General features: G+C 51.0%; 1 protein-coding gene across 12 annotated transcripts in view; it reads right to left on the bottom strand.

Moving 5' to 3' along the window:
• The window catches only part of DGLUCY (D-glutamate cyclase), a 73,768-nt gene that overhangs the window by 3,981 nt on the left and 46,046 nt on the right, over positions 1-23,741 (bottom strand). For 7 of the 12 annotated variants that reach the window (XR_015721859.1, XR_015721860.1, XR_015721861.1 and 4 more), the window contains 5 exons: positions 20,936-21,196; positions 15,235-15,334; positions 11,645-11,793; positions 8,777-8,896; positions 4,082-4,233 (listed from right to left, as the gene is read on the bottom strand). Coding sequence is in view for 8 of the 12 variants with exons in the window: in XM_045807617.2 (XP_045663573.2) it covers positions 4,082-4,233; positions 8,777-8,896; positions 11,645-11,793; positions 15,235-15,334; positions 20,936-21,196 (782 nt within the window). In the remaining 4 variants the exon portion in view is untranslated. Of the gene's footprint in view, positions 1-5; positions 192-4,081; positions 4,234-8,776; positions 8,897-8,920; positions 10,325-11,644; positions 11,794-15,234; positions 15,335-20,935; positions 21,197-23,741 lie in introns of those variants that run through there. The other 5 variants (XM_087856183.1, XM_087856186.1, XR_015721862.1 and 2 more) reach the window with 4 other exon arrangements.

Below are 23,741 nucleotides of genomic sequence, written 5' to 3'. Positions count from 1 at the left end.
GGGTACCTCGTGAGCTACTTCCTGCAGCCTAGCCCCTGCTCAGCTCCGACCATCTGCCGGGGGCCACGGCCCATCTCCTGCTGCAGCCGTCCTCTCAGCATACCCCAGTGTGGCAGGGTGTGGGATCAGACAGATCTGACTTGAGTCTTTCCTGCAGGTGTTTGAACCTCTCCGTGCCTCAGTGTCCTCATCTGTACAATGGGGATGATGATGATGATAATAATAATAATAATAATGTCTCCTGAGTGGGTTGTTGAAAGGATTAAATGAGATAATGCAAGTAATGCACCAAGTGTGGTCCTTGGCACACAGTAGGTGTTCATGAAATCAGGTGAATTATTATTGGCAGGGTTGGGTCCCCTGGCCTTTATTTAGCTCAGAGCGTTTTTTCTTTGACACACTGGCTGATTTTTTTTTAAGTGATTCGATTCTCCTCCTCTCTCCCTCCGAAAGTAAGGTCCTAAAGAACTGCTTGTCTACTTGCCCACCATGCGTCTCTCTCTGGTTGAAAAGTTCTGGTTCCCCTGAGGAAGGTAGGTCTTAGGTGAAGACACAAGAAGAGAGGATGGCGCCCGAGGGGCAGAAGTCAAGCACGTCCTCTCCCTCCTTCTCCGTCAGCAGAGGAGGCAAATGGGTGGGGGGAGAGCAGGGACTCTACAACAGGAAGGTTAGGACGGGTCTGAGAAGGGCTCTCACCTTCCTCTCCAGGCACATGCTCATTCACCCCATCCGCCATCAAAGTTTTCTTGAGCACCTGCTATGTGCCAGGCCCTGAACCAGGGATACAGTGGTGAATGGGACGCGGTGCCTGCCCTGGGGGTTCACAGTCCAGATGAGTGATCCGGCAGGCACAATCCGTGGGGATCATAGCACAGAGCAGGGGGATCCAACCCTGTTTATCACAGTGGCTCAAGAAAGACTTTCTGGAGGAGGAGCAGATAGGACCATAGGTGGCAAAAGAGTAGGAATGAGCCAAGCCAGGGGCTCTGAGGAGCACTCACTGAAAACTTGTCCAAACAATGGAGAATGTGCCGGCAAAGGTCACAAGGGAACTGCCTCTACTCTCAGCTGGCCTGCGAGCCTGCATTTCCACTCTGTCCTGGGAGGGACACCCAAGGGCGTTTCCTGGCATCTCTTTGTCTACCAGCCCCTTCCCAGAGGCTGCCCTGCCCAGAATGCCATTTCCTGCCCTTTGTTTGGGTTTTATTCTTCCATTTCTCTCTCCATTGGGTCATATCCTCTCTTTAAGGGGGAGTGCTTCTGGGACCTGGGAGTCGGGGTTGGGGGGGTGGCCATTTCCTCCCAGCACACTGCCTGCTGGCCCCATTCCCATCCTTCTGGGCCGCAGGGAGGGCGTTGGGCTGTCAGGGTGCATGTGACCCTTCAGCAGCTTAGGAATGGGCTGGCACTCAGCCTCTAGGAAGAGCCACAAGGAACAGCTGGGCCAACACGGACTGCCTGCAAATGTCCAGGAATCACTGGACGACCGCACCATCTTCCAGGAGACCCTACCAAGTGGAAGAGGTGGCTGAGGGAGAGAACGAAGTGGAGGCAGAGCACCTGGAGGCCAGGAGGAGACGTGAGAGGTGGGACAGACCCTGAAGTAAGACCGAGAGGACAGGGCTTGCGGCCCAGTGTACTGTGAGCAGGGAAAGAGACCCAGACGACTCCTGGGCTTGGACACTGTGTGGGTAGTCTTTGGGGTTCACCCCCACACGGGGAGCCTGGCAGGCTGATAGTCATGGGTAGGTGAGGATGCTTTTCAAAGTGGGGCAGGAGAAAGGGGCCTTCTGGGAAGTTAGAGCTGTTCTGTATCATGACCTTGGCAGTGGCTGCATGGATGGGATGTATGTAAAAATTCATCTACTGTCCACTTAAGGTTTATGCACTTCTCTATTCTATGTAACTCAAGGTTTAAAAGCTAGTAAGAGAAGTGGAGTGCGATGAAAGTGCTGGAAGAGAATAGGAGCCCAGGCTGAAGCCATGTTCCTGCCTCTCTGCATTATCCGTCTGTCCATCCATCCATTCATCCTTAGTCCCTCCTGTAAGGTGTCATCAATCAGCTCGTAGCCCCTGGCAAGGTCTGAGGAATGCCCTCAGATAAAGCCCCCAGACACAGCGGAAGGCCAGAGCGGGCAGGGTGTGCCCTAGATGGTGGCCGCCGCCTTCCCTGGGCTCCTCCGCATGGTGCCCACACCTGCTACAGTCACGATCAGATTAGACCCCTGAATACAGGGGGTCCTGCTTACAAGCGAATGACTGAGCAGAGATGAGGGGCATTCCTCATCCCACTAGCCAATCAAGCTGCACCCGCCGCTCAGGCCACAGCTCTGCCCAGCACTTCTCGATGACTCAGGGATGCCCAGAGAATGACCCACAGAGCTCTAGCACGAAGATTCTAGATCTTCCTCCTGCATGTGCATTCCTTCAAGTGCCTGCACCTTTGCTTTGTGGGTCTTGCTGCCCGGAAGGCCATTCCCACCCTTTCTTACCTGGTTGCTTACAGCCTACTCACCCTCCCAGACCCAGCTCCCTGCCACCTCCTCCAGACAGCCTTTCTTGAGCCCTCAGAGTGAGCTAAGGGTCTGTTCTGTCCCCACGGCAGCTTGCCCTGCACACTTCCAGCCTTCCATCTTCCAACCACCCCCAGTGGATCCCGAGTTCCCTACCCAGGGGCTGGGTCTGACCCCCCATCGTCTCCCAGAGCAAAGCTGGCCTGGCCCAGAGGAGGGGCTCAACACACATGTGTTTGTATTTTTGCTTTGAAAATGTTCCCTTTTATTTTCCTTACAAGGGTGATACATTATTAATGTATTTATGAAGGACTGTGTGGAAACCCGAAAGGAGAATTTTCCACCCCTGGAGGGTAAGCGTTTGGGTTGTAAGAATTTGTCTGGATGGGTTCATTCTTTTGTGTCTGTGTGAATCAGGCATCATGTGTGAGGCAGCCCCCTGAGGCTTTTTTTCCAGTTCAGATCCAGGAAATGCAAAGAAAGCACCTAAGGCCCTCTGAGCCCCACTGGGGCAGACCGTTTCCCCTGAAAATATCACTTCATCTGCTTTAGTCCCCCCCAACCCCACCCCACATGGCACCCTGGCATTACTAGGAACGGGAAACTTCTGAGCCATGGAAACAGCCCAGAGAATGGAGTCAGAGACACCCAGCTCAGGTCCCAGCCCCACCTCTCAGCTGGGTGTGTTGGGCAAGCCACCGGCCCTGTCGGAATCCCAGTTCCCTCGTCTGTAAAGTGGGCACAACGTGCATCCAGAGATGTGTTGGAGAGAGATGGGGTGGCAGGAGGGAGAAAGAGACAGAGAAGAGAGGGAGAGACAGGGCTCTGGATGCGCCTGCTTCTTAGAAGTGAGGGGCTCTGGGCCTTGGCCACTGGCTGCCTGGGGACTCATCACAACCGCTCACCCCATCTGAGCTGCTATGTCCTGGCTCAATGCTCAGGAACCTTCCTGCCCTCAGCCTGCATTCCCATCTCCCCAGACCAACCCTCTCAGGCAGGGTCTCCGAGTGTGGTCACCCAGAACGTGTCAGAGATGCGGCTTGTCCACCTCAGACCCCCCAGTGTTCCCCCCTCCAGGCCACACAGCCCAGCTCCCTGCACCGATTCTCAGGCACTGCAGCCCCGTCAGCCTCCTGCCTGCTCTCAGGTGAAGCCGCAGCGCACAGGGGAAGTCACGTCAGGCCTGGGATTTAGACATAAAGTCAGTGCTTTGGTGCCAATTTCCCATGATCCAAATCACTCTGGAAAATTCCCCCAGAAGGTGTTCCAGGAGGAGCAGGGGATGAAGAGGTGGGTTTGAGTCTGGAATCAGTGTCCGTGGGTGGGGCCATGGGAACTGAGGCCCAAAGGGAATGGCAGTCTCATTGAGTCCTTCTATTTTTTTAAAAAATAATCAGCCTAAAATAATCCACATGCCAAAGAGCCACGTCTTGTGATGGCAAATTCTGCTCCCCTACAGAAGCAGGCTCTGCTTCTGGCTGCCGACAGGCAGCTGGGTGCGGGCCCTCGGCTTATAGCCTGGAACAGGCCTGCTCCTCACGCAGGGCGTGGCCGGCTGGGTATGTTACCTTGGCAACGGATGGACGAGCCTGAGTCCAGTTCTGTTCCCCGGGCACTCTGGAGGGCCCAACAGCCTTCCTTAGATAACGTCGGTGGACCTCACATGAGTTTAGGATGTATAACGCACAGGCCAAGGCATAGCCTCCCCAGTTAGAAACACCTAGAACAACAACAAAAAAAGATTATATCATAGAAGTGGAAAGGTGATGGGATCCGTCACCCGGCCTCTAAGCAGCTAGAACTCATCTCAAAGAATGGCCCCAAGGTCAGTGTCACCCATGGTACCGAGGAACTTGTGAGAAACAGATTCTTGGGCCCCAGCACAGACCTACTTCATCAGAAACTCAGCAGGGAAGACAGGGAGCACAGTTTCAATAAGCTCTCCAGGTGATGCTGATTCAAGTTCAAGGCTGAGAGCCACTGCTCTAAACCAACTGGGTTATGTACTGTTAGCGATGGACCATCAGAGAAGATGATGTAGGCTCCACCCCTAGGAAGCTGTTGCAGAGCTTCTGACATGAAGAAACTCCCCCGCCTGGCTGACCTGGATACCTCAGGCTGCGTGGAAGCCGGTCCTCGGAAGAGCTAGCTGACAGCAGCATCGCCTCTTCCTTGCTTGAAGAATGCTCCCAAGTCAGCCTCTGGCTTCCTTCCTCTTCTGTCCACCAGCCTCAAGGCGCCTATTACCCAGTTTGGGGACGACCTCACTGGCTCTTCTCTGAAACCCGCCTGAATTCTCCATTCACCTGAAGGATTGATCAAGACTTGCTAGGCTCTAGGTGTCAGAGCAAGAGGAGCTCCGAACCAGGGAAGAGAGTCTGTGCGCACAGCCAACGCGCAGCGAGGGAGGACGGTGCTCACAGAGGAGGAGCACTCAGGAGGGGCCACTCATCCTGCCTGGTTTGGGAAAAATTCACAGAATTAATATTAATATGGGCCTTGTAAGCTGGGAGGGTTTGCAAGAGGAAGGGTGGAGAGTGGGGGCACTTCGGGTAGGAAAAAAACTCAAACATGCAGTGAGGACAAAGGCGTGTGGCCCATAAATACAAGGCATATATCAGAATGTGGCAGGTGAGGACCACGTGAGCCAGGAGAAGGGATTGGGGGAGGGAGAGGCAGAGGGAGAGGGAGAGAGAATCTTAAGCAGGCTTCACGCTCAGTGTGGAGCCTGACATGGGGCTCAATCTCACGACCCTGAGATCATGACCTGAGCTGAGATCAAGAGTCAGATGTTTAACCCACTGAGCCACCCAGGCGGCCTTCAATTGTTTCCAGTTAGTTGATGGTGGTGTTGATTTCAACTGTGCCCTTACTCATTTTCTGCCTGTGAATCTGTCCCTTTCTGATAGAGGGCTATTCAAGTCTCCATAGATACTACAGTGGATTCATCCATTTCTCCTTGTGGTTCTATCAGTTTTTGCCTCACATATTTGACACTGTTTTAGGAGCATTCACTTGAAGAATTTTATGTCTTGGGGCACCAGGGTGGCTCAGTCGGTTGGGCATCCAGCTCTTGGTTTCTGCTTGGGTGGTGGTCTTGGGATCATGGGATTGAGCCCTGCCTCGGGCTCTGTGCTCGGCCTGGAGTCTGCTTGGGATTCTCTTCCTCCCCTTCTGCCACTTCCCTTGCTCGGCCTCACACACACTCTCTCTAAAAATAAATGAATAAAAACTTCAAAAGAATTGTTAGGTCTTTTGGGTGACTTTAGTCAGAAAAGTGGGTGACTCTTGACCTTGGGGTTGTAAGTTCAAGCTCCATACTAGGTGTAGAGCTTACTTAAATAAATAAAACTTAAAAAAATTGTTATGTCTTCAAAAACAAACAAATAAACAAAAGGAATTGTTATGTCTTCTTGGAGTATTGACCTCTTTATGTTATGGACTGCCCCCTTTGACTCTAATAACTTTCCCTGCTCTGAAGTCTGCTCTGTCTGAGATTAATACAATGACTAATGCTTTCTTTTGGTTACTGTTAGCCTGGTATATTTTTCTCCATGCCTCCACTTTTAATCTATTTGTGTCTTTATATTTAAAGTGGGTTTCTTACAGACAACTATAGTTGGGTCTCATTTTTTTATCCACTCTGGCAATCTTTGCCTTTTAATTCAGGTATTTAGACCACTAACATTTAAGGTGATTAGTGATATGGCTGGAGTAATATCTGCCACATTTGTTACTGTTTTCTGTTTGTTGCCCTAGCTCTTCCCCCTCCCCTCCATTTTTGTCATCCATCCTTTTTCTGCCTGTCGTGGTTTTAACTGGGCACTTTATAGGATTTTATTTTCTCTCATTTCTTAGCATATCAATAATACTTTTTTTTTTAAAGATTTTATTTATTTTATTTGACAGAGATAGAGACAGCCAACGAGAGAGGGAACACAAGCAGGGGGAGTGGGAGAGGAAGAAGCAGGCTCATAGCGGAGGAGCCTGATGTGGGGCTCGATCCCGGAACACTGGGATCACACCCTGAGCCTAAGGCAGACGCCTTAACCGCTGTGCCACCCAGGCGCCCCATCAATAATACTTTTTTTAAAAAAATTATTTTTAGTGGCTGCCCTAGAGTTTGCAATATACATTTACAACAAATTCAGGCTCACGTTCAAACAACCATTTCACAGGTAGGGCCAACACCTTAGACAAAATATTCCTTATTCTTCCCTCCATCCCTTGTATGACTGCTACCATCCACTTCACTTATATACATGAGCATAACTGAATGAGTCATTGCTATTATAATTTTGAACAAAGTGTTATCTGTTAGATCAATTCAGAACAAGAAAAATAAACATTATTTTACCTTCATTTACTTATTCTCCAATGCTCTTCTTTTCTTGGTGTAGATCTGAATTTCTGACCTATGTAATTTTCCTTCTCCCTGAAGAATTTCTTTTAACATTTCTTGCAAGGCAGGTCTACTAGCAACAAGAGCCCTCAGTTTCTGTTTGTCTGAGATTCTTTATTTCTCTTTTATGTTTGACAGATAATTTCACAGGGCACAAAATTCTAGGTTGGTGATTTTTTTTCTGTCAACACTTTAAATATTTCATGCCACTCTTCTGGCTTATGCGGTTTCTGAGGAGAAGCCGGATGTAATTCCTACTTGTGCTTTTCATTCATCCAGCCTGGTGTTCTCCGAGCTTCCTGGATCTATGGTTTGGTGTCTGACATTAATCTGGGGGGAAATCTCAGTCACTATTGCTTTAAATATTGCTTCTCTTCCTTCCTGTCTTTCTTCTCCTTCTGATAGTCCCATTACACCTATGTTTGCAATTGTTCTACAATTCTTGGATATCCTATTGTTTCATCCAGTCTTTTTCTCTTAGCTTTCTAGTTTTAGAAGTTCCTATTGTCATATCTTCAAGGTCAGAGGTGATTTTTCTCGGCTGTGTCCAGGCTGCTAACAGGCCCATCGAAGGCATTCTTCATTTCTGTTGCCGTGTTTTTGATCTCTGACATTTCTTTTTTTATTTTTTTCTTAGATTTTTCCATTTCTCTGCTTATATTGTCCTCTGTTGTTGCATGTTGACTATTTTTGGGTATTTCCCTTCCCCCAGGTAGGTTAGGCTCTGAGAAAACCTCAGCAGGCTAGGCTCTGGTTAAATGGACTCCTGAGGGCAGGCCTTGTTAAGAATGGAGTGCTCTGGGGGTACCTGGGGGCTCAGTGGGTTGAGTCACTGCCTTCAACTCAGGTCATGATCTCAGGGTCTTGTGATCAAGCCCCGTGTGAAGCTCCCTGCTCAGTAAGGAGTCTGCTTCTCCTTCCCCCCACTTGTGCACACACACGTGCTCTCTCAAATAAATAAAATCTTTTTTAAAAAAAAGAGAGAATGGAGTGCTCTGATGTATTTCAAAATGGTTTCTTCCCCCTACCCCCTAAAGCACAAGGCGATTTTTCTCTGATATCCATGGTGTAGACTGGATAGAGCTAAAAGTCACAAAAGTGTGGGGACCCCCTGTGATTGGGGCCCCCTGGAGCTCTGAACTCTCAGACTTGTCCACACTGAGCCTCCTGCCACTCATCAGTTGCAGGTTTTCCTCCCTTGGCACTAATTCCCTCAGGGAGTGCTATTCATCTCCAAGCTCTGTTTTGAGGATGAAATGGGAGAGCCTTTCTTGGGTATCTGTCAAAATCCCTGAGACTTGTGGTGCAGTCCAGGAGGAGAGCTGGGGCCTGGAAGGACATGGACATGGGAAACGTCGGTCCTGAGGGGGAAGGGGGGACGGGGCAGCCTGGGGCCGAGGTAAGTTTGAAGAGAGGTGGGAAGCCTTTTGCCCCCTCCAAACATTTACCAGATTTTTCTCTTCCTTTCCACCTGGCAGGAGGCACAGAGGAAAGCATGGATGACCCCTCTTCAGAAAGGTCTTCTCTGACCACTCATCTAAAGCGGCCTGCCTGTCCCTGTCTTTCATCTACCTGTAGCTCTTAGCACTGTTTAGCATGAGCTGCTGTATTTCTTTCGTAGGGCTCCTTGTTTGTCGGCCAACACTAGAGCAAGAGCCCTGGGGAGCCAGACCCTTGCCACATTAACTCCAGGACCAACATTTGTTGCATGACTGAATGAGAGGCCAAAGGCTGAGACCCGGTCCCCTTCTTGCCCCGCTGCCCTGGAGACTCCACTCACAGAGGAGGGGAGCTTCTGGCTGGACAGGCTCCAGGCCTCCAGGTCCCTCCTCCTGGGTAGCCAGGCCTGACTGGCACTCACCAGTGATGACGGCAAAGTCAGCCTCGACGTCACAGGCGATCACATCCCCATTTCGTATGTGTCTCTTCACAGCCTCCTTGACTTTGCCCATCCCAAGCTCATTGCCACCGTCACCGACCCCTGAAGGGAAGGAGAACGAGGTCAGTCAGTATACAGGATTGGGCAGAATGGGGGGATGGTGGTTTGGGGGCCGGGCAGCCCCTCCACATGTGTTTTGTTGCTTCAGGGAGGGGAAGAGTTGGCTCGGGGTCTATTTTCAGACAACCAGGAGAGGTACTTCTTCAGGTCTTCCAGAAGCTTCTTCAGTTACAAGTGAGTTGAAGTTTGGAACTCACCAGCATGTGGCCATGTCCACTCCTAAGTCACGCTCTCTAGTCACAGATGGAGCACCCCATCCTGGTGCTACCAGGCCCTCGGGAGAAGCAGGTGTGGGGCTCCTCAGCTTTCGAGTGGCTCCTGCTCAGGGGTGGGCTGCAAAGCCGCGAGCCCCATCCGTGTGTCGGGGAACTGGTAGAGATGGTTAAGGTCAATTCTGTAATTTACTTTAAAGGCTTCTGTTGAACGAGTATGGAATACATGTGTGTCTGTTCATCTTCGTCTACACCAGAAGGGGGCCCGGTGCCCCGTGAAGTAGCCGAGTCAGGAATACACATACCACAGGGGTAGCCAGTTAGCATGTGAAGAGACCAGGTCTAAAGGCCGGTCTGGCCAACAGCACCTGAGGGTTTGCTAATTCGCATAATAAATGCTAGAACCAACATGTGAGAATAAATCAGGCTTAGAGATTATTTAATTCATTGGTGAAAGGACTGGTGTTGACGGTGGGTGAATTGGCTAAAAATAATTACCAGGCAGCTCCCCGCCTACAGGCACAAGGTGAAAAAAATCTAATCAGCCCAGCAGCCCGCCGCCGTCTCAGGTGGCGCTGGAGGAGCACCGTTCGGTCCTGGGTCCAGGTGTTTCTGGAGGATTCTGTAGGTCAGAGGTCAGCTGAACCTGCCTCCAGGAGATGGTTGCAGTTGCCTCAACATAACGGCTCACCCAAGGCACTGGTCCAAGCGCCTCAAGGCCAGAGGGCTGGGCCTCGCGAGCCTGCCCCACGGCTGCACGGCTGTTCTGTGCGGGTTTCTATGAAGGCCTGGAATGTGTGGAAGAAATCCACCCGAGGCCAGCATTCATTGTGAGGTGGTAGATGGGTGGGGGCACCAGAGCTAGACCACCTCGAGCCCCGGAGACCTGGACGCGGCTGAAAGAAGCGGACGGTTTGAACGGCCTGGTGCCTCAGGTCCACACCCTGAGGATTTTTGGGGGGAGCCTCCTTTTCCTCAGATTAGGATGAACCGACACCCATCATTTCCTAGGCCTACGGCAGCTGGCTGAGTGGAGGGAAATAGTAACAAACCTAGCGCTGGTGTCTGTACTTCTGTCTCTGCTCTTTTGCACTTTATGAATTTCGTCTCGTTTGCTCCTCGGGTCATCCTGCCCATGGACGGTTTTCCTCACTTGAGGGCACTCCCGGAGTCTCCGACAGGGGGTGGGACCTGGGTGCTAAGTGGAAGGGCAGTGTTATGTCCATGACAAGCCAGCTGCCTGTGGAAACTGGGGAATGGGGTGTTGATGGAGTAGAGGAGAGAAAAGACAGGGGTGACCCTACTGGTCCGTGGGGACCACAGGAGAAGGCTGGGCTCCTGAGAGTAAGAGAAGGCTCCAGGGGTCCATAGAGGGGCAGTTTGAAGGTACAAATAACCAGCTCTACAGGCTTCCTCTGGGGTCTTGGGGGCATCCTTGAGGGGATCAGCAAAGATTGGGGGTCCATTTGGTGGGGAAAGAACAGCTCCTTCGGATCCTGATCGCCCCTTTGATTCGGAGACCCCTTCCTTCTCCACCCTGGGCACTCCTTCCTCCAGCCCTCAAGCCCTCATGCTGTCTGGCCCAGAGAGACAGGAAGCTGAAGCCAAGCGTGCTGTGGGTGCCACACCCAAGGCCTCTTCTGGGAAAGACCAGGCGCTTTGGAGAAATTTTCTACTCAGCCAGGAAGACGTTCATTGTCTCATCAAAACCTCAAAAGCCAAAGGTGACTAATGAGTCTGGGAAACACTCTGAAGTGTTTGAACGAAGAGAACAATTAAACACAGAACAAGAAACTTGCCTTCATTACCCGAGCGTCTATACCTACCCCAGGGGAGGAACGTTGTTCTGGGAGTTACATCAAGCCTTTCAGAAATTCATTAAGGCAACATGATTCCATGAAAAGCATGTTGGAAGGGGTTCTGGAGTCTGGACTCCTAATTCTACCAGCAACACTAATGGGCTAGGTGACCTCGAGGAATCTCGCTGGGCCTCATTTTTGGACATTCTGCCTGCCTTATCTACTTGCCAGGGTTTTATAGAGCCTTAATGATCTATGGATGTGAAACCTCTTTGAAAATTATAAAGTTCTGTACAAACACAAATGGTCACATTATATTATTAGCAATTCAAATATTGCACTAATCCCCTATTTAAGTCATACTAAAAATGAACACACTAAGATGGAACACAGTATACATGGTACATTTGTCCTGTATGACCAACAGAATATACCATGGCTCAATTTTATTATTATGATTTTATTACTAGTTTTAATATTTTAGAGCTGGGCGAGTAGAACATGCTCGATTAAGCGGCATTTCCCTTTCTTGCTGGTGGGAATGTTGGATTTCTAAGTGACGGTGTCTTTATCGTCTATACCAACCATAATAAACAAACATCTCTGGAGCAGAAAACTACGGTCCCCATAGAACTCTTTCTTGTCATGCGTTCCATAGTCAATAAAAAGGCAGCGAGTGTCAACACATTCTTATTGAATTCTCAGTGCTCCCTACTTACCAGTTGATGAGATTCCAGGAATCTTCTGTGTTGCCAGGAAAAGGTCATCAATGGGGTCAACCAAGTGCTTGATGTTCATTTTCCTGGCGTTGTAGTAATTGCCATCGGCAGCCCTTCCTGCCCGCTCGATTGCCACCAGATGGTCGAATCTGCCAGGAAGCAAGGGCAGGGGGGCCTTATGGAGAGGGTGGCTGCCTGGTTGGGTCGTGTGTGTGTGTGAAAGGCCCTTGTATACTTTCTCTGATTTCTTCATTCCTTACGAATTTGGCTGAGCATTTAGGTGTAAGTGCCCAGGCCTGCGCTGGGGGCTAGCCTATCAGATCATTTTTAAAAATATCATCAGAATCTTGGGGCATTTGGGTGGCTCAGTGGGTTGAGCATCCGACTCTTGATTTCGGCTCAGGTCTGATCTCAGGGTCGTGAGATCAAGCCCCACGTTGGGCTCCATGCTCAGATCAGGGTCTGCTTGAGATTCTCTCTCTCCCTCTGCCCCTCCCCACTGCATGTGTGTGCGTGCATGTTCTCTTTCATATAAATAAATAAAATCTTAAAAAAATAAAAATGGCATCAGACTCTTCAGCAATTCGTTCAGTCAGAGGCTGTGGGCCGAGGAAGGTTGACAGTCAGGGTCACGTGCTGGGTGCTGCTGGTGTCCTGGCCCGATCTCCACTAGCCAGCGGGTGCCAGCACCCAGAGCTTTGAGTGTTGGCTGCTACTGGCCCACCTCTGACTTCTTCCAGGATCTTGTTCCATTTATGTACACAAATAGACTTAAAAAGAGTTGAAATGGAAGACAAATGAATCTAATGCAAGACAGAGATTAGATGAGAGGCACAGATGGTGGCAGTAGGCTCGTGGGCTGTGGAATCAGATGGCATGGGCTCCAGTCCAGACCCTCATGCTCCTGGCCTTGGCCAAGGGCTTAGCCTCTCTGACCCACATTTGCTTCATCTGATGACCCGACAATAGGACCTGTCTCATCCAGTGGTGAAAGGAACCTCCCTGGGCTTCATTTTTGGACGCTGCATTATCTACTTCAGGGGGTTTTAAAGAGGCTTCAACAATATCGTGAGGAAATGCACAAGAGGTACTTCGCAGAGAGCCCCGCATCCACTCAGTGCACAGTATGGGGTAGTAAGTGTGGTTGCAATCGTTATCAGGAAGAATCTGTCTTGACCATCCAACTTAAAAACATGAAAATTGCACCTTTATATCTCTCTAAATCCCCCCATGGTGGAGTTCTTTATTTTTTGTAAGATTTATTTATTTATTTTAGAGCGAGCGTGAGCGGGGTGGGGGGAGGGGCAGAGGGCGAGGCATAGAGAGAATCTCAAGCAGGGATCCTCGCTGAGCGTGGGGCCCAAAGCAGGGCTCGATCTTATGACCCTGAGATCGTGACCTGAGCCGAAATTAAGAGTCAGGTGCTTAACTGAATGAGCCACCCAGGTGCCCCATGGTAGAGTTCTTTAAACTCTTTGCTATGGAAAACTGTGTGGCAGTGCGTCAAAAACTGTGAAATAGAATTACCACACAATGCAGCAATTCCACCGCTGGGTACACACCCCAGAGAATTGAAAGTGGGGTCTCGAAGAGATACGTGCACACCCTTGTTCACAGCAGCATTATTCACACCAGGCAGAAGAGAGAAGCCGCCCAGCGTCCCCTGACAGATAAGCAAAGAGGCAGAGTGTGGTATGTCCATACGAGGGAGTATTGTCCAGCCTTAAAAAGGAAGGAAATTCTGACACATGCTACAACATGGATGAATCTCGGGGATAATTTGCTAACTGAAATAAGCCAGTCACCGAAGGACAAATGCTGCATGATCTTGCTTGTACGAGGTACGACAGCCGTCGATCCATAGAGACAGCAAGTAGGGGCCGGGGTTGAGGGGGAATGGAAAGTCATTGTTTAATGGGCACGACATTCCCGTTTGGGCAGATGAGAATGTTCTGGAGGTGGATGGTGGGGATGGTTGCTCGGCAATGCAGATAGACCTTAATGCACGGAACTGCACGCTTAAAACGGTTAAAATGGTAAAATTTATGTTCTGTAGATTTTATCTTACTAAAAAAATCGAAACTCTGAACGCCTGGCTACGCCCCCCGGTTGTGTAGAATGTGGCAGAATTATAGATGCTTGGCATCGGGCCACTGAGGAGGTTTGGAATGTCATCCTGAGGCTACACACCCAGGGCACAAAAAAGCAGCCACGGAGAAGGAGCGTCAACAGGAGGGAGGAACTTTGACCTTGAATTTTCCCCTACACCTATATCAATGGGGATAAAAAGCTTGTTTAGAACAGGACCTCCAATTGAGATCAATATGGTCTCTGTTCTGCAGGGAGACACCACTTCTGGACCTTCCCCCCCCAGGAGAATTTCACTTATATACCTCACGAAGGGGGATTGATTTTTTATTTTTTATTTTTTTAGGCCAGCAGGATCCATTTAGCTACAGTGGGAAGTAATTCACTCCTGGGAAGCCGGCTCCCTGGGAAGAGTTAACGCCTCTTCTCCAAAGAGAGCACAAACCTCTCTCCCCACAATCCGACCTGCCCAGCCTCCCTCCGCTCAGCGAACAGAGCAGCACCTGGGTTAACTGGCATCAGGAATCCCACCCAAGAGAATTTTCTAGCTTCTCCCTGAAGATCTCCAGAGCTTTGTCTGTACGTCAACCATTTGGAGAATATAAACATCTCTAATGTGAACCACACGTGGTTTTGCAGCTTTAAATAGCATATGGGACCCACGATTGCACTTTTTCTTGCTGTCAGGGTCCTCATTATGATCATTAGATTCTGCTGTGGCTGCGGAACAGCTATGCCTCCAGGCCTATTTCAGCAGTGTTTTTAAGTTCTAACTGGACACTTATTAGTGGGCTGTGAAATAAGTTTATTAGGCCAGGTCAGCATTTCCAGAAAGTAAAACAGAACACTACAGAATAGAATCGAGCAGACGGGAATAGAAAACATCAGGACATACCGCACACAGCAAGAGTAAACCCTGTGTTTTGAATCTTCGTTTTAGTTGTGGGTGTGGGTGCGCACATGTGTGCATATACCGGTTTGCAACGCAGAAGGTATTACTGTTGTCCAAAAAGTTCAAAAACACTATTAAAAATGATAAGATCAAAATACTTCCCTACATACAATAAGGATGTATTTTTCAAAATGTCTGATCACGACACACAGTAAAAAAACCACAGGTACTTGCCCAAAATTTCACGAGAGAGTACTTACCGTTATGACACAGGACGTGCAATGGTATTTCTCTTGCTGGTTCCCCTTGCAAATGTGCCGGTTACCCCCACCAAAACGACTCACTGCTCTCTAATGGGTCATGACCCAGTTTGAGAAACTGCTAGTTTTTGGTTCTAATAATTTTCCTATTGTCTCCCTCCATCAGGAGGACACGCCATCTCTTAGGGAACTGCCACACCCAGAGATGCTTTGCAAAGCCCCCAGGACACTTGAAACCCAGCAGCCTGGCCCGTCAGAATCCCTGGGCTCATGGTTCTGGAGTCATCAAAGTGAATAGAGCGTGGGCTTTTCCACCATCACCCACTTATGCTGGGATGGGACCCACATACCTCGGTGACTTGGGGTCCCCATCTTTGCAGAGAAATGCCTGAGCGGCTCCAGCTGGTCCACCTTGGAAAGTTAGTATGGGGATCTGTGTCTTCAGAACACCTTGAAAACAAAGGCAGAGGGTGCACACGTCAGCTCGGGTGCTGCATTTTGGAAATTCATGTTGGCTTTTCAAAAGCTTCTCGGGAAAGTATCACTATTCTTACTGAGCAGCACCTACCTGTCAAACACTCTGTCAGGGAAGCCGAGACCTCAACACAAGAATGCTTGTTTCCTTTTAGTCCTGAGTAAACCGTAGGGCTGGCGGAACGTGTGACGCTGGGTGGCGGTGGAATTGGGCTAGTGTCACCACGATGACAGGCTAGCAAATATGCTGCCTGTAGACGTCCATGAGACCCCGTGACCAGAGGCCTATTCTGGCTCACTGCCATTGTGAGGGCTGGGGACACGTGGTGCCCATGGTGACGGGGAGCTAGCCCTCTGCTAAGCACGTGACACGCGTGTTTTCACTTAATTGTCACAACAATTCTATGTGATAAGAACCATCATTAATCCCATTTGACAGAAGAGGAAACCTGAGGCTCAGAGGTACTACAGAAGTCGAATGGAGCCAACGATGGAGGTCGGTGTCATGACCCCAGTTTCCACCCCAAGTTCTCATCTGGTCCCCTCCCTGCATACCTTCAGGGAAGTTCTAGAACAACAGTGGAGAGGTCCCAGAGTCTGGGTGTGGAATTAGCTACTGGTAATGGAGTGATTGCCAAAGTGAATTTGACTCTCAAAAATAGTACCTTCTCTAATTACAATAATAATACATATTAATGTTGAATATGTGGGAAACAAGCAAATCCCAAATTAACAGAAAAGTGACTTAGTTTTCATTAACGAATCCACCTCATAGCAGTTGGGGGCAGAACGCTTGTGCATTCACTGGCCCAGGATGAGGTCTCCACGCAGAGCTTGAGACGGCTAACAGAGGGCCTTTGACAGGGATAGACCCAGTACTTATGGTCCCACTGGTTCTGCAGGACCCCCCTGGCCCGCTCTGTGGACCAGAGGGGGTGTCATAATCTCCATCACCAGCCCCTCACACATCTCACATAAACCCAGCCCAAGTAAGCACCCCGTCTATGTTAAAACCACATGCTTGTATTATAAATGTGGCTTCAGGATACCTGCTTCCCACCCCAGCTTCACCATATGGCTGCCCCAAGCCCTTTGGGAGCTGCCCCCCTCCCCAGCGGGTAGAAGAGCCAGACTCATTGTCAGAGACCTTAAGGGACCTACAGTGTGGCTCCCTCCATCCTCCCTCCCCAGTCCCACCCCATGTCTAAGGGAGAAAGACAAGGAGAGGACACTCAGCCCATCAAGGGCTCCACATCGAGCACATGAGACAAGCCAGGGGACAGGGATGTGGGTGAGGGGATGGTCACAACCAGCTGAAAGACCCAGCCCCTTTCTGTGCTGTGAGGAGTAGCCTGGTGACCCAGCAACGGGACTGACTACAGCCAAACAACATTTCTAGCTGTGTGACCCCGGACAAGCCACAGAAACTCCCTTAGCTGTGGTTTCCTCCTCTGCAAAATGGGGTTAATCATGACCCCCGATCCAGGACTGCTGTAGATGCCATGTTGTGATGAGTGCCAAGCCCTGAGCTGGGGGTCTCGCATCTAGTAGGTGCTAACTTAAGGCTGTGCTTTCTTACTTCCTTGACATTGGATCAAGGATACAGGACACTCGTAAGAAGGGGCACCGGGGAGTCAAACAGGGCAGGCGACATAACATACCCCCAGAGGGGCACACAGAGAGAAAGAGCCCTGCAAAGGAACGTCAGGGCAAGAGGAGAACCGGCACCTGAGCTACAAAGAACCAATGTATCCATTTGGTCCATTTACGCTCAAGACAGGGAAAAAATGACTCGGCTTTTTCTTCTTTAAACATGTGCAGCCTTTGGTTATAAAAAGAACTGAACTAATTTTCATTAAAAGGACAAATCTCTTTCCCTTTCTTCGTCCACATGTAACGGAAGCTCTGCAAGATCGAATAGAGCAGATGCCACCTTCCAAACCACCCCGCGCGCGAGCCCCAGTTCCGAGCTCCTGTGCAGCCGGAGCCTCGGAGCCAGGCCAGCAGGTGAGCCGCGAGCGCAGAGCTGCTTCTGGGAAAGCGGGCAGCTAAAAATATCCAAGCTGCTTGTCAGATGGGGAAGGCTGCCAGCCTGTTGGCAGCAGCTGGCAACGTGGTCCATCCCTCCTCCTTGTTCGCAACATGGTCCTTCGGTTTCCCTTGGTTCTCCGTGCAGCCCCTTCCTGACCTCCCTGGCTGGCTCCCCCCTCCTCCTCGACCTTTCAACGTGGAGCATCCCGGGGTGTAATCCTGGGACCTTCTCTCCCGTCTCTTATTCTCTGGGTGATCTCACCCTGTGTCTGGACTTAAAAGGCCATCAATATGCCAACCGGTCTCTGATTTATCTTTCCAGCCCAGACGGCTCCCCTGGACTTGACTCGTAGATCTGTCTGCTTGACGACGCCCCTTGTGTGGCTAATAGACTGCTCACACTGAGGCTCAGACCTGCACTCTGCAAATTTGTTAAAAAATTATAATTGTGGTAAAAATACACAATGTAATTTTCCTTTCTTAGCCATTTCTAAACGTACAGGTCTCCGGCATTGAATACATTCACACTGTGGGGCAACCAGCCCCGCCATCCATCTCCAGAACTTTCTCGTCTTCCCCAATGGGAATTCTGTGCCTATTAAACACTAACTCCCCAGCCCCCCCTGAGCCTCCAGCCCCCCTCAGCCACCGTTCTGCTTTCTGTTCCTATGATAGTAGTTGCTCTGGTCCCTCGCATAAGTGGAGTCATACAGTCTTTGGACCTTTGTGACCGGCTTCTTTGTCTTAGCATGATTTCTTCCAGGTTCACCCATGGGTCAGAATTTCCTTCCTTTTTAAGGCTGAATGACATTCCATTGTCTGTCTATACTGCATTTTGTTTACCGGGTCATCTGCAGCCAGACACTTGGCGTGCGCATGGTGAATAACACTGCTCCCAACACGGATGTGGATGTATCTGCTTTGGGCTCTTTTGGGGGTAGATACCCAGAAGTGGGATCGCTGAATCACGTGGGATGCTCTACATTTTTTGAGGAACCGCCATACTGGTTTCTACAGTTGCCGCACTGTTGTGTGTTCCCACCAACAGCGACTCCCCCGTGTGGGTCCCCGGCAGCTGCGCCCTGTCAACCTCCCCCCGAACTTGGAGTCACCCCCATCTCCTGTCTCATAATTGCGTCCAAGCCACCCAGAACCATGACTCTACCTTCAAAATATAGACAGAGCTGGCTACTTCTCGAAACCTCCACCTGCACCATTCATCTGTTTGGGGTTCCCTGAAGCCAGAGTTTGACACAAAGCCTTGGGTGCAGGTGGTTTATTTGGGAGACAATCCCAGGAGGCAGGTGGGAGGCACAGAAAGTGGGGGCAGGAAGGAGGAAAGACCAACACGAGGGTTTGTGCTCTTTCGAGGTCGCTGCTCTAAGCAATGGGGGTCCCAGTTCCACGGAGACCTGCCTGGCTCTGAAAGACAGGAGGTAGGGCTCCTGTGTCCCACTGGATGAGGGGCTCCTGGAGGCATCAGTCGCCTTACTTCCAGACTGAGTGGTTTTGCACAGCTTTGAAGAAACCCTGAAAACACTGGCTCGCAATGGGGCCTGGTCAGGTCCGTGTGAATTGCAACTTCCACTCCAGCCGTAGCTGAAATCACTGGGGGCCAAAGGGACAGGCCGCAGGGCACCGTGCACCCCAAGCCGCCCTGTCTCCTGCTTGCAGGGACCTGGCCAGTTTCTACCCTTGTCCCTATAGCTACCTGGGTGTTCCTTTCTTATTTTATTTTACTTATTTGACAGAGAGAGAGAGAGAAATACTGAGAGGAGCACAAGCAGGGGGAGCAGCAGGCAGAGGGAGAGGGAGAAGCAGACTCCCCCTGGGGCGCCTGGGTGGCTCAGTCATTAAGCGTCTGCCTTTAGCTCAGGTCATGAGCTCAGGTCATGATCAGGAGTCCTGGAGTCCCGATCATCAGGATCTGCTCAGCAGGGAGTCTGCTTCTCCCTCAGTACCTCCCCCTGCTCATGCTCTCTCTCTCACTCTCTTTCTTTCTCAAATAAATAAAATCTTTTTTTTTTTTTTAAAGAAGCAGATTCCCTTTGAGCAGGGAGCCTGACTTGGGGCTCGATCCCAGGATCCTGGGATTGTGACCTGAGCCAAAGGCAGACACTTAACTGACTGAGCCACCCAGGCGCCCCTGGGTGATCCTTTAAAACTGAAGTCAGAACGTGGCCCTCCTCTGCTCAGTGCCCTCCTAGGGCTCCCCATCCCACCTGGAATAAAAGCCCAGCTGCTCACATGTCCCTTGAGACCCTTCCAGGCTGGCCCCGTGACCCCTCTGTCCTCCCTTCTGTCTTTTCTTGTCCTCAAGCATGAGGCCACTCGGCTGGTCAGTAGCCCCTTCTTAAACCAGCCAGCCCCCCGCTCTACCACCTGGCCTCTGCTCTGGTCATTGTCACAGCCCGGGGCCTCTTCCTTCAGCCAGCCCTGGCCTCATCCCTTCATCAACGTCATCAGTCTTGGCTCAGATGTCACCTTCTCCATGAGGCCTTCCCTGACCAACTTGTTGAAAACAGCAGCCCACCATGTGGGCTGTCACTCCCCATCCCCTTATCCTGGTCCGCTCTCCCCCCCAGCATCACGCCTTCTTACGGACCACATACTTCCCTTTATCCCCATGTGGTTTACCGCCCGCCACACTCCCCTGGGATGCACTTGTCCACGAGGGCAGGACAGTGTCAGTCTCGGCCATCGATGGCTCTCAACAGCCCATGACAGTGCCTGACACATGTAGGTGCTCTGCACACATCTGTTGTGTGAAATGGCTTCTGTATGTTCAGATACAGCCTTTCGGAAACTTCCAATGTCACGGGGCTATAGGGCATGCCTTAACTGGAGTTGAAACCCTTTTGAGAGGCTAAAATGGAAAACTATGCCTCTAAAGAACGCATTTTCAGGGACACCGAGACATAGACAGTGGGAAGCAGTTTAGAGCACTAGGCTCCCTGCTGAGGCCTGAACATCCCTTGTAGAAAGAGGAGCGGTGAAGAGCAGCTGCTCTCAGTGCACCCTAGACTGATCCTGGCACACGGACAGCAGCATCACGGCCTCACACCAGTGTCGCCTGCAGCTCTCATGCCACCTGTGTGCTCTGGGAACCTGTGGAGTGTGGGACATCCCGGCCCAGCTGGCCTGGGGGGGACGCAGCCACCTGTTCTGACTATCGCACCTCCAACCTGGGGGCGGGGTCAGGGCTGGCCTGGGTTGCTGAGTCTCCGCAGGTCACACAGGGAGGGGAACAGGTGCACAGTGGGACCTGGGCTCTGGAGCCTGGAGGACGCAGGTTCAAACTCGAGCTCACCATTCCCACCCGGGGAACTCACCTGGACCTCTCAGAGATGCAGCCTCTTCATCCATAAAAGAGCTAATGCTGCTGATACCAGAGGGGTTTCGAACAGGAAGGAAAACGCCCCCTGTCTAGTGCATAGCCCTGTGCTGGGTGCTTGGCAGGAGTTCATACACATTGGTCCCCCCCCCACATCCTCTGCCCACAAGGCCCATCTGGGGGAAATGGACTGTCCTCATCACACTCCTCACCTTGCTCAACAGCCTCTTCCACAAGGTTCTCGAACAAACTCACGGCTCTCAGGTCAACGATCATGGAGACCGGCTTCCCCAAGGCCTGCAGGAAGGCAGCCAGAGCCATGGCTCCCGGCGGGCCGTCTGTCTCTTCTGGGGGCTGGTGGTTGAAGTGTGTGGGGAAGCCGGTGGTGACGAGCACGGCGCGGGCATGGGACAGTGACAAGGAGGCTCGCAGCAGCTCATCTCTACAGAGCAGGTGTCCGATCCCCCGGTGGCCTAAAATTATTATTTTTTAAGATTTATTTATTTTCCTTAGAGAAAGAGAGAGAACAGGGGGAGTGAGGCAGAGGAAGAGAGGGAGAGAAGCAGATTCCGCACTGAGTGGGGAGACCAACGTGGGGCTCGATCTCACAGCCCTGAGATCCCCGCCTGGGCTGAAACCAAGAGTCGGTCGCTGAACCAACTGAGCCCCCCAGGTGCCCTGTTATTTTTTTTTTTTTAAGCCATAATGTCATGTGTTTCAAGTAGAAACTTAAGTAAACAGTAGTTTGGTTTTTTTATTTACTCTTGTTTCCGAAGTGGATTTGAGGGGATGTGGTGGAGACTGCCGGTTGTTCCCTGAACGCCTTCTCCTCCCCCAGTCACTCCCCCAGCCCCACATTCCAGTCTGTGGCTGACCAGCAGCCCTTCTAGTTAGAGGTTCCAGTCTTCCACGAGCCTTGGTTCTCTCTGCCACATCCGGAGAGCAGTCAAAGGGAACAGGAGTGGAAGTCATGTATGCCCCCTCTGGGCCTGCGCCTCCCCTTCCTCCCTTCCCCCGCGGCTGGGGTGTTGAGACCAGCACCTCCTGGGGGTCACAGGGTGTCATGGCAGAGCTTCTGGCTGGAGCAGGTCCCGCTTCCTGCTGAACCCCAACACTCACCAGAGAAGGCCTGCCCTGGACAGTTGCATGAGTGGCACACACTTGTACTGTAGTTGAGGAAAGCATCTTGGGGTTCATTTGTTATAGTGGTCTAGAAGACTCTAACGCAGGAATGTCGAACGAGAGGCGACGGGACTGCCCCAGTGGGGGAGTCACCAGAAGGCCCTCAGACAAGGACTTGGGTGCAGGTATTTCTACAGAAAGTGAGCCCAGGAACACTAAGTCAGAAGATGGAGGAAGTGTGAAGAAAGGGAGAAAAGCTCCTGAAGAATGAACGTGTGAGTGAGCAAATTAACTGCAAAGGGGACTGGGGCTCGGTCCTGCTTGACATGCTCTAGGAAACTGTGGGGTTCACACCTCAGGGCTACCCTGCCAGAGAAAGGGGGACCAGGCCCTGAGGCACCTGCTTCTGTCCCCTGCTGGGTGCAGCTTGCCCACTGGCTGGGCTCTCCCTGCTGTGGCAGAGGGGGTCTGGAAGTACAGGAACACCCTTAGGCGGAGGGACAGAGAGACCTGAGGCTCAGGGGGAGGGGGGAGAGGCTGTCCTGTTGGGAAGGGCCAGTGGCAGGGGCAGCTGACCCCCGGGGAGCAGGGAGACAGGCGGGGCAGCAACACCATCTGCTGTGACACCCTCCCGTGGCCGCCAACCTGGTCCCAGCTGGGCAGCACAGCCTCCCAGGGCCCGTCACGTATCATCGTACCCCTGCCCATATTCAGGTCCCCTCAGAGCATATCTGTGCCTGCTGAGGGCAGGATGTGACTCAGAACGGCCCCACCCAGCTGTGGCTGAGATGAGAGGTAGACTGAGGGGCGTGGCCAGAAGGTGTCAGCTTGCCCCTGAGGTACCTGGAGAACACGGAGGGACCCAGGGTTGGGGTTCCTGTTGTGGAGGGACAGTTCCAGACTCGGAATCCGGAAACTTACATTCAAGCCCGAAGTAGCTGTGCAACCTTGGCCTCGGCCCTGGATTGCTCTGGACCTCAGTTTTCCTACGTGGAGCATGGAGGGGTGGGGAGGGGGGCGGGTCCGGGTGGAGGGAGGCTGCAGGAATGGGCCCTCCACACGCCTGCAGTGGGAGTGGGAGTGGAGACTGGAACAGCTGTCTGGAGGGTGACTTGTACTCAGGTTTGTATGTTCCACTGGCACCAGCTATTCACGTCTAGGAATTTACCCTAATAAAGTGATCGTGGGGTTGTACACACACGTGGTCAGAAGGGGGTCATCGCAGCCTTGTTTATGTTGTCAAATGATGGATGTTAATAAAAAGGGTGGAATGTTTGTAAAATGGAATTCTATGCAAACATTACAAAGGATATTGTAGAAGACTAGTGACATGGAAGGATGTTCACAATATATTAAAAAGGGAAATAGATGCATGTATATATATAAAGAATATATATTCTTTTTTCAGTCTTACAGGCTTAAGACTGAGGAAAAAGACTTTAAGGGCAAATTTTGAACTGTTTGTGAATAACAGTTAATTGCATTGGGATTCTGGTTATTTTCACTGCCTCTTTATGTTCATATATTTTCTGATGTTTCTACGACGAATGTGAATTGTTGTCGGTGAAAGGGGAGAAGAGTAACATTTTTAAAGAAAAAAATTGGAATGTAACCTATTTCATAGGATGTGCTAGACATCAAAAGAGAGAGGAGGGGAGAGAGAACTTGGTCAAATTTAGAGTGGTTGATGGTTTCATCACTTTTGATGGTTTTAGCCTGAGAGCAAACGTCATCACCATAAACTCTGTGTTCCTTCCTGTTCTCCAGGTACCTCAAGTGCAGGTCAGTGTCCTCTCAAAAATGACTGGGCAGCTGTATTATTATGCCCAGCGAGCAATGCTCAGTATGCTGCCGTTAATCTCATCTCTGCTTTTTTAATAGAGTAGGAATCAAAAG

The sequence above is a fragment of the Ursus americanus genome, chromosome 26 (assembly GCF_024610735.1).
Source record: "Ursus americanus isolate L20-20 chromosome 26, mUrsAme1.1.p, whole genome shotgun sequence".
In the NCBI taxonomy this organism is placed as follows: Eukaryota; Metazoa; Chordata; class Mammalia; order Carnivora; family Ursidae; genus Ursus; species Ursus americanus.
Note: the sequence above shows the minus strand (reverse complement) of the source record. Positions and strands in the feature narration are given on the sequence as shown.